This window comes from Triticum aestivum, chromosome 7A (assembly GCF_018294505.1).
Source record: "Triticum aestivum cultivar Chinese Spring chromosome 7A, IWGSC CS RefSeq v2.1, whole genome shotgun sequence".
In the NCBI taxonomy this organism is placed as follows: Eukaryota; Viridiplantae; Streptophyta; class Magnoliopsida; order Poales; family Poaceae; genus Triticum; species Triticum aestivum.
In genome coordinates this window covers 479,020,672-479,029,757 of record NC_057812.1, presented here as the reverse complement: position 1 = coordinate 479,029,757, position 9,086 = coordinate 479,020,672, and the positions used below count along the sequence as shown (strand labels likewise).

At 44.7% G+C, this 9,086-nt stretch overlaps 1 protein-coding gene and 1 non-coding gene across 2 annotated transcripts; both read right to left on the bottom strand.

The window, feature by feature from the left end:
* Positions 1–1,404: 1,404 nt before the first annotated feature.
* On the bottom strand, positions 1,405–1,490 carry TRNAY-GUA (transfer RNA tyrosine (anticodon GUA)). The gene is given in 2 exon segments: positions 1,405–1,440; positions 1,454–1,490. It is a non-coding gene; the product is annotated as a tRNA-Tyr (tRNA).
* Positions 1,491–1,649: 159 nt separating this feature from the next.
* On the bottom strand, positions 1,650–8,866 carry LOC123147673 (serine/threonine-protein kinase STY46). The gene is made up of 14 exons (XM_044566943.1): positions 8,211–8,866; positions 7,661–7,797; positions 7,349–7,418; positions 7,119–7,229; positions 6,724–6,774; positions 6,460–6,596; positions 6,053–6,160; positions 5,902–5,978; positions 4,254–4,429; positions 3,615–3,710; positions 2,776–2,856; positions 2,623–2,673; positions 2,370–2,510; positions 1,650–2,288 (listed from the first exon to the last, which is right to left on the bottom strand). The coding sequence occupies exons 1-14, from the start codon at positions 8,523–8,525 to the stop codon at positions 2,229–2,231; spliced, it is 1,611 nt and encodes a 536-aa protein (XP_044422878.1). The 5' UTR covers positions 8,526–8,866; the 3' UTR covers positions 1,650–2,228.
* Positions 8,867–9,086: the final 220 nt, after the last annotated feature.

Here is a 9,086-nt window from a genome sequence, read left to right as displayed (position 1 = left end):
GCCGCGGCAGGGTATGCCAGCGGCGGGTTATTGCCGCCCTCGAGGCACCTCGTGAAGCGTGCAGCCTGGGACGCCCCACCAGACACGGCGGCCGTCGCTGTTCTTGATGCCGCCGACCACTGGCGCCCCGTTCGTGGACGCCAGCCATTGCGCCTGTCGCCGCTGGAAGTAGTCCGCCCACGCCACGTGGTTGTCGGCGGCGCACTTGGGGAGGGCGCGCTGCTCCTCCGTGAGGGACGACCGCACGCGGTCGACCTCGGCGGCGAAGACGCTGGGGCGCGCGTCGACGCCGGGCACGGGGGGATGGGGACGCCGCCGTTGCTGAGCCTCCACCTCGTCGACCCGGCGCGCATGTCCGGCGGTGCCGGGATGTTGGCCTTGAAAAGCAGCCACGCCTCCCACTCCTGGAGCGAGCGGCGGCTGAAGCCGTTGGCCACCGCGGCATCGTCGGGGAAGCGTTCAACCATCGCTTGGGAAGGAGAGGACGGGGGAGCTCGGCGGCATGGACGGGAAAGAGCAAAGACGGGGGAGAGCAGAGACGAGGGAGCTCGGTGGCTGGTTTGGGCTCGGGCTGGTGTGGCCAGCGGCGAGGGGGGAGCGAGGGGTTTTATAGCCCGCACCGTGTGTATACGTGGCGGGAGGGGAGGCGTCGCCGCGCTGCCCGTGACACGCCGCCCATGAGGAATCAATGGCAAGGCTGACCGGCGACACCCTTGCCATTGATTCCCGCGGGAAACCGAGGCGCTCAAAGGAAAGACGAGGCGTCGTCTCGCTGGCGTGGCTGGCCCGCGGTTCTTTCGCGCGAAAAGCGCTCGCCCCGGCGCCCCCAGTGCGCCTGGTTCGGCCTGGGTACGCCGGCGTCAATTTCAGCCCAAGCCGACGAAGAACGAGTTTCTGAAAACACGACTGGGTCGTCTTTTAGACGTCGGCGTGAGAAAAACGTGTGAGAAAGGCCTGTGGGGACGCGGCTGGAGATGCTCTAAAAGCCGCTAGTGCCACCAAGATCAGTTTTCATTAAAATCAGCCGCCGACAGCTCAGGACACAGCGCAAATCATTCAGGTAAGCGCAGGTGGCAGAGGCCTCGTGGGTGCCGGATAACTTGCCCAACACCGCCATGTGCGATGTTCTGCATCATCAAACCGCTCTCGCACGCCCCATGTCTTGCGGCCATTGTGCAAGCCTAGAAGTCACTGTGTCACCCATGTCAAACGCCTCGTAGTATCTGTCGCCCGCGTGGCACGCACACTATCTGTGATTGACGTCGCGGGCTGGTTGTGACCGCCACCGCGTCCCCGTTGGCTGCTCGAGGAAGGATCATTGAGGGAGCAATTTTGTTAGTCATTTTACACACCCCCAAACAATTCCTTTAAAGAAAGGATGCTCTCGAAAATAAAAAAAACGTATCCGACCTACCGGATTCGAACCAGTGACCTAAGGATTTATCTGCAACGACTACAGTCCTCCGCTCTACCAACTGAGCTAAGGTCGGCTTGTTGTATTTCTCCACAAAAGTGGATTTAGATACTTGAGCTCAGGAACCTGATGACAAAGTCCCAGCGATTGGACCTATTATACACTCTTGCCTGATTTTGTCAAATGAGTGGAGAGAAGGCCGTTGTTCGTACCGTTCTCTTGTATCCGCACGAGAGATCACACAAATACTTCCATCCCAAAAATGTTGCAATTGATGCTTTCTTCACCTCAGCATATACGGTCTATACATATACATCTCTTCAAATGGAAAAAGGAGCTGCAAGAAACTGTTACAAACGCTGCTACAAACAACATACAAAGAGAAACGAGAGGACATTCTAACCCTATCACACGCAACGGCATGTCGGCGGCTTGTTGGAATTGGGGAGACTGCACAAGCTACCAGGTAATCTTTCTAGCTTCAGCTTTCTGATACCACTGTAGTGCAAGGATGGAAACCTCCCAAGGGCCTGTTCGGTTTGGCAAGTTATCAGCACGGATCTATCCCAGTTCCCTGTCAATGCCCTTTGATCCTTGCAAATCCCTGCTAAACCGAACATGCCGTAAAGGGGAGGTGAAACCCTTTGGCATGGTTGTGGGTCTTTTATCGTTTTTTCAGCAATTTAAATTCAGAGCGATGCTCCTTGAGTTGAAAAAAAAAATATTTTTGTTTTTTCCCTTTTTTTCTGAAGAGGTGGTTGACCCCGGCCTTTGCATCACTTTTGATGCACACATCGTTTTTCTTTTCTTTCTTCTATCGTGGTGATTTCTTTTGCATTTTTGCTCTAGAACGTCGATGGCCCCCCTTGGGCACCTGTAGAAAGAAAATACTCAAGTGAAGACTGGTTGTTTGCAGAGAACTTGGTTTGAAAGCTACTTGAGTTTCTACCTCTACCTGAATTTCCTGTAAGATGTCCTCAAGTTGTACAATGATCTCCGCAAAAACAGGTCTTGTATCAGGATCTTCATCCCAGCACTGCTCGATCAGTTTCGACAATCCTGGGTGCACACCTGCCGGAATCTCCAAACGCAATCCCTATCGCAAGGCCAGCACAGCGTAAGAAGAAACGATAAGAGTCTGTAATAATGGGATCTGAACTAAGATGAGCATTGAGTTAATCGAGGGATAGCCAACATCACTGATGTACCTGCCTCACTCCCAATGCAGCTTGCAAGGGTGTCATGTTATCATAAGGGACCTACAGCATGATTAAGAGCTCATTGTTACCTATAGCCAACATAGTACAGAAGTTTAAACAACTCGGATGAAAGCTCAAGATGTATTTGACACCAGCGCATACCTTTAGTGTAATCAATTCCCATAGAACAATAGCAAAGCTGAATACATCCGCTTTGTGATCATAAGGCTTATGGTTAATAATCTATTAAGATAAACAACACTTATGAGCTTCTCACGAAAAAATAAAATCTCAGGAGTAACCTGTGAATTTTTTATCTCAGCTCATGCAGACAGTTCCAAAGTTGAAACTTTTTTCCTTGACAAAATGAGATGTCATGTTTGTCAGTTGTTGCCACGAATTAGGTACAAAACATGTATCTCAGTTAAAGAGAAGGAATTTAAGATGTCTAAATGGCACTGTTTGACCAAAGCCTCTCAAGGTGGTCCCATAAAACCATTTTCCTGGACCCTGCCAGGAACTTATGAAGTTTGACATCTTTATGGACCATGTACCTCTTACATTTAGCAGTGGCCGATTCATCACTCCTTTATGGACAAGTTGCAGAAGAAATAACCCCTCATTAATTTGTAACCCAACCATACTTGCTACTGGGATCTGATAGGTTTCCCCAGCACTGAACCGTGCCTTTGTGAATCATGTTTATGGGCAAAAATTACTAATTGTTTACACAATGATTCAGAACATGATGTTTCCCATTGCCATGAGAAATTAGAAAGCAAGGGAAAGTGAGGCATGTTACATTCTGGTGATGATCTTTGTCCCTTGAACTTGCCATGAGAAACATAAGAGATAAAGAGCAAGCAAAAGATTGGTTGGGAGTTTTGGTACAGAAGATAACAAGGACGGACCAGGTAGACCGAACAAAACTAAACATTCAAAGTTTCTTAAAGTTAAAGAAAAACACTTTCAAACAGCAACAGGAAAATTAATAACCCTACCTCAGGTGCCATCCATCTGTAAGTTCCAGTTTCAGCCGTCATTTGTCCCTCCTGAGTACCAACTCGAGCCACACCAAAGTCTGCAATCTTCACAACCTATTTCCAGAAGTAGATCCACAATTTAATACGTAATGACTAGGCAGGTGAGCTTACATCAGTTGAGGAAATATTTATCATCATTTTCTCACCATTTTCCAGAAGTAGATCCAATACTTATATGCTTAGGGACACAAAAGTTAAGTTTGTGACACAAGATAATTAAAATCACAATTTAAAAAACAAAATATTTTTAAGAGCAAGTAATTTGTCTTAAAACATACAAATATAAATTGATATCAAGTTCTTAAGTAACGAAAGTTTCCTGAATGGAATTATATTTCCATTTTTTTGCAACTTATTATAATTTATTTGAGCTTTAAAACGTTATCTGGCATTGCTAGTTTGCCAGATGTGAACTATAAACCCTTACGTGTTTAAAGAATGTGCTTGTAACAAAGCAGCCCCATCGGACTAAAAAATCAACCACTTCAATGCTTTTATATATTTTCCAGGTTTTATACCATGATAGAAAAGCAGAATAAAATGGACCCTCGGATTCTCAGGACCAATAGCTTCGACAGTTTGAATAAGTATGCCTACATGATTGTTGCCCATGAGAATGTTTGCAGTCTTCAGATCTCTATGGATTATGTTGTGCTGGTGCAGACATTCCATTCCTTTTGAGATGCTCATAGCAAGCCTTAGAATCAGAAGGAGGTCCAAAACATCATTTTGCTTGTGTACAAATTCATATAAATCGCCTCCAGGCATGTATTCTGAAAGGAACAAAATTAACACAAGAGAAAAAGGTGAGCATACTTTTTTTTTGAGGAAAAGGTGAGCATACTAGGTGAAAAGACATCACATTGTGTGTTCTAGAGAAAAAAAAAGGTGAGTTTACTAGAAAGAGTGGGCTATGTTAAAATTCCGCAACACACTCATTTAAAAATCACAATAAATAAACAAGATTCTAAGACAGAATCATGCACAGTATTCTAAAAAGCAGGCTAGGGGACTGGCTTAGGCTTCCAGTCACCGTGATTTAGCCCTGAAGGGTCTGTTAGGCAGGATGGGCAAGCCTAGCTAGGTAGTGATGGTCAGAGATTTCAGTTCATTTCTGTAGTTTTTTCACTCCTGACTGATAGTCGCAAATTCCATGAAATTAACGAAAATTCTGGAAGCAAAATCATTTTTTGGCTAAATTCAAATTCAGCACCTGATAATATATTTATAAGTAAACATTATAACGGCACCAAAAAGTTTACTCCATTGTGGTGGTTTGCGTCCATATAACTCAGCCATCTTATCTCCAGTTTGTGCTCTAAGACCTACACAATTTTGGTCTACCTTTTCTACCGAGTTATTAAAAAGAAAAGAAAAATTCAGGGCAATTTATGCTTTATGGGGGTTCGAACTCAGGATCGCAGAAGCATAGAGTTGTTTAAGTTAACCATTGAACCCAGAGTCATAACATGATGCATAACTGCTCGAAGCCGTCTTAATCAAGCGAAAAAAATCAAAATAAATCGATATTTTTGGCCAAAACTGAATTTTTATCGCCCCTGAACGAGAATTGTTGATTTTGCGAATTTTGAACAAAATTTGACCGAAATTTAAATCCTTGGTGATGGTATCTAACGGGAATCTGGTTGCTTGAATGAAAAGAGAGCCCTATAATCGCGTATCACATAATTGTATAAAGAAAGAATACAGGAAAGAGAAACTATCAGAAATGGATTCGAGAGACACATCCAATTACAGTCAAACACAATAGCAAAGCGTTTATTTTTCCTGCCCATCAAGCTAGCAAGTTGTGAGCTATGAGCAGACTTAACAGGAGCGACAGCAAGTTAAAAACTGTTAAGCATACAATGGGCATAAAAAGAAGTCTACACATGATTATAGTTCTGTGCGGCTTAAAAACTCGAGCGAGGAAATTTCACAATTTTTCAATCAGAAGTTGCTTCGCAAACATGACCAAGATGTAAATTACCTGACTTCAGATTCAACCATAAGTCACAATCCAAATAACAAACATAGATTCATAAAACAATCACAGCAATGCAGTAGCTGATATCTCAGGTGCATCCGAGCATGACAATGGTTTTGTACTGCATCATGCAATGGTAGTATGAGCATTCGAAAGTAATGTTCAGCAACTGACTAAAGAGTAGCAATCATGGCAGAGTTAGTTACAATCCATAATATTCTTTGGGTTTTTATCATTTATGCCAAGTACTGATGGTACCTGTTACAATGGCACAATACTTTCGATGCTTTGTGCATGCCCCATAAAATGTAAGGATGTTTTCGTGCTTCACTCTCCTGGATGCAAAATATCATGAATCAGTCAGAATAAAACATAACTGATCATTCAGCAATGGTCGCAGAAAGCTTGCCTTAGCATGAGCGCCTGCTGCAAGAACTCAACTTCTGAAGGGCTGTTCTGATGTGCGCTCCTGAGTATCTTTATACAAACATCCAAACCACTATGTATTCCTCTATATCTGTGAAATAGAAAGGAACGAGATCTGTTAGACCCTAGTGTGGCCTTGCTTACCAAAAGCAAATGTAGGTTCACGATATTCTTGTATTGTTTTCAGAGGAAAAGGAAGGCGTCTGCCATTCATATAGATGTGAGTGAAATGCCAACGTTTCCTGTCAGAAGAAGCCAGCATGCCTAGATAGGTCTACAGAGGCTAGAGGAGTACACTGGTCAGGCTAGAAGTGAAATTGGCATAATGGGCACTTCAAGTAAATGAACCCTAAGGTGGACATATACTGTCAAGTGTCGAGCAGTTCTTACAAGTCTGCAGAAGACCCAGATGTGATCTTTTCCCCCACTGCTAGTATGTTCCAGTCGATTTCACAATCCACAAGCTGTTCCCGTAGCTCAAGTATTTTCTCCGAGGATGAAGCATTTGCTGAGTTAGGTGGTGCTCCCTACATATTTACATGGGGACAATTTAACTCGATCTGGAAGGAGATGTTAGAGATGGCATCTTAACTGAAAGTGCAGATATCACATAATACTGCATTTACTGAAGTTACATGGAAAAGGGCATCATACATTTTTTCTCATTAATGTATCCTCAATTGTCGCAATCAACGCCTCTGTCTCCTGCATGTACAATATCAAGATGACATATGCAAGAGAATGTAATTATAGAGATTAATACTCCCTCTGTTCCAAAATAGGTGTCGTGGTTTTAGTTCAATTTAATCTAAAACCGCAACACTTATTTTGAACTAAAACCACGACACTTATTTTGGAACGGAAAGGGTAGTTCATAGTGTCTTAGAAACGTAAGCAGGTAGTAGTTGTAGTCAGCAGCACTGCGAACTGGCAAGATTCTTTCATTAATTCTGGAGATATTATAGTCAAACGCTATGCACAACATAAATATAATATCTGCAGAAAGTCATAAACAGTCCAACCTTTGTATACATATGCTAAAAGTTTACCTGTGTCTTCCACCCATCAACAACAAAAACATCCAAACAAAAGCCATCAGTTGTGGAGTAAACATGAGCTTCTTGAATATTCAGTCCAACTTCAGATAGCAATGCAGTTAGCTGTTGAACAATGATTTCTCATAAGAAACTTGGCATGTAAAATGTGAAAAGCAAGCTATATGAAATTGGGTATCAAGACAATTATAGAAAAAGTTGCCCCCCTGGTCATGTTTCTTTACCCGGCTAAGGAGCTTGGGCTTGTCGAGGGAAGAGAAGATGATCTCATGAAGAAGGGCAGGTTCTGAATCCCTGGGGAGAATTGAGAGGCCATTTTAACTAAAAGTCATAAACCAAACAAGTACACACTGTAAGCTGGAAGCACTTGGAGAGGATGACTTATTGGAGGATGGACAAATCGCAGCCACTGGTCTCGAATTTGGCGAAGGTAAAAATAGCACTTAGAAGTGAAAACAACTTGTGTGAAGTGAAATACAAAAGGAAGCTAGCAGCAATATAAAAGATAAGTCATGGTACGATTTGAAGTGAATGACCTTGATGGCGAAGACATAGAGCCCGTGGTGTCGGTGCCATGTACCCTCTCCAAAGTGAGGTCTTCCAATAACCTTTGATATGTATCAGAGTCGGGACTGGCATCCTCCCATTCCGGTTGAAGTTGAACTGCCATGTACTGCCCATCAAGGTGGATCAACAGAATTGTAAAATACTACACCCTCCAATCCATACTAATTGTCACTGATTTAGTATTGTACTAAATCAGCGACAATTAATATGGATCGGAGGGAGTTACTAAATCAGTGTCAATTAATATGGACCGAAGGGAGTAATAAATTGTCCTTTTTACAATCTTTTTTGTGTCCAATCCAGCCAAATCTCAATTCTAAGAGTAAATAATACACCACACTAGCTGTTTGCAAGAAATATTTTCGCGCAACACTAGGTTTAAGGACTTGGTTGTTGTATACTGCACAAGGCACAAGCTATCCATCCAGGGTTTTCGATAATACGTAGTCTATGATTCGAGAGGAATTTGCTAGTTTTGGGGATGAATAGCAAAGCGAAAAGCGGGGTGGGGGTGGGTACCTTTAGGAATCGAGCTCGGAAGACGGGCTGGTTGCCGTTGTGGGCGCACTCGTCGAGGACCTCCCGGTGGAGCAGCACATCCTCCGCCTTGCTTTCACTCAGGTCCGTCAGGTACCTGGGTGGCAGCTTGTCGAAATGGGCGTCGAGCATGTCCCGGAACGAGGCATCATCACAGTCCCCCTGCTTGCCGGCCTGCACCAGGCGCTCGTATATCTTACGCCGCAGCTCGTCGTGGGCGGCGGAGGACCTGGGCGGCGAGGAGCTCTCGCCCGTGCCCTCCAGCACCTCGATGGGCGCCGCCGACGGAGGGGCCATCGGAGCCAGGAACTCCTTCTTTGAGCCGGCCGCGGCCGGTTAGGGGTATTTATAGACCGGCGAGGCGAAGCAAATCCTCCGATTGAATTGGATTGGACTGGGAAGAATGGAGAAGAAGAAGGGGAAGCAGATAAAAACCTGCTCTTTTTTTATGATTTGTTTTCCGGCAGCGGCAGAGGTTGATTTGCTACGAGCGCGGGAACAAGAAGGTGACCCGTGGCCTTGCCGGCTCATCGGACGGCTTATCGTCCCATTTCCATTGTCAGAGGTGACGAGCTTCCCGAGGTCGCCGGACACCAGGCATCGCCCGACCGGCCGGCAGTTAGACAAATTCCAGCGAGGGGAACTTTTGTCGCTGTTTAATAAAAAAAATCTGGTTCTTAGACTATTTTCTTTTTAAAAATGTGCTTCTCAGACGTGTTTTGTTCGGTTTTGCTAATTTTATTTTTCAAGGACCTGCAATTTTTCATTTCGTCAGTCACCTTTTCTAGTTCATCCCGAGCTCGCCGGAGAAGAAGGGATCTCGCCGGAGAAGAGGCAGCCCCACTGTCTATTTTAGGG

Bases quoted from the DNA above. Each gene is read 5' to 3' on its own strand.
- LOC123147673 (XM_044566943.1), bottom strand. From the start codon at position 8,525: ATGGCCCCTCCGTCGGCGGCGCCCATCGAGGTGCTGGAGGGCACGGGC. The intron at 7,230-7,348 runs GTAAAGAAACAT...ATTGTTCAACAG, and splicing joins AGCCCAAGCTCCTTAGCCGG to CTAACTGCATTGCTATCTGA. The intron at 5,979-6,052 runs GCAAGCTTTCTG...TTTTGCATCCAG, and splicing joins CAGCAGGCGCTCATGCTAAG to GAGAGTGAAGCACGAAAACA.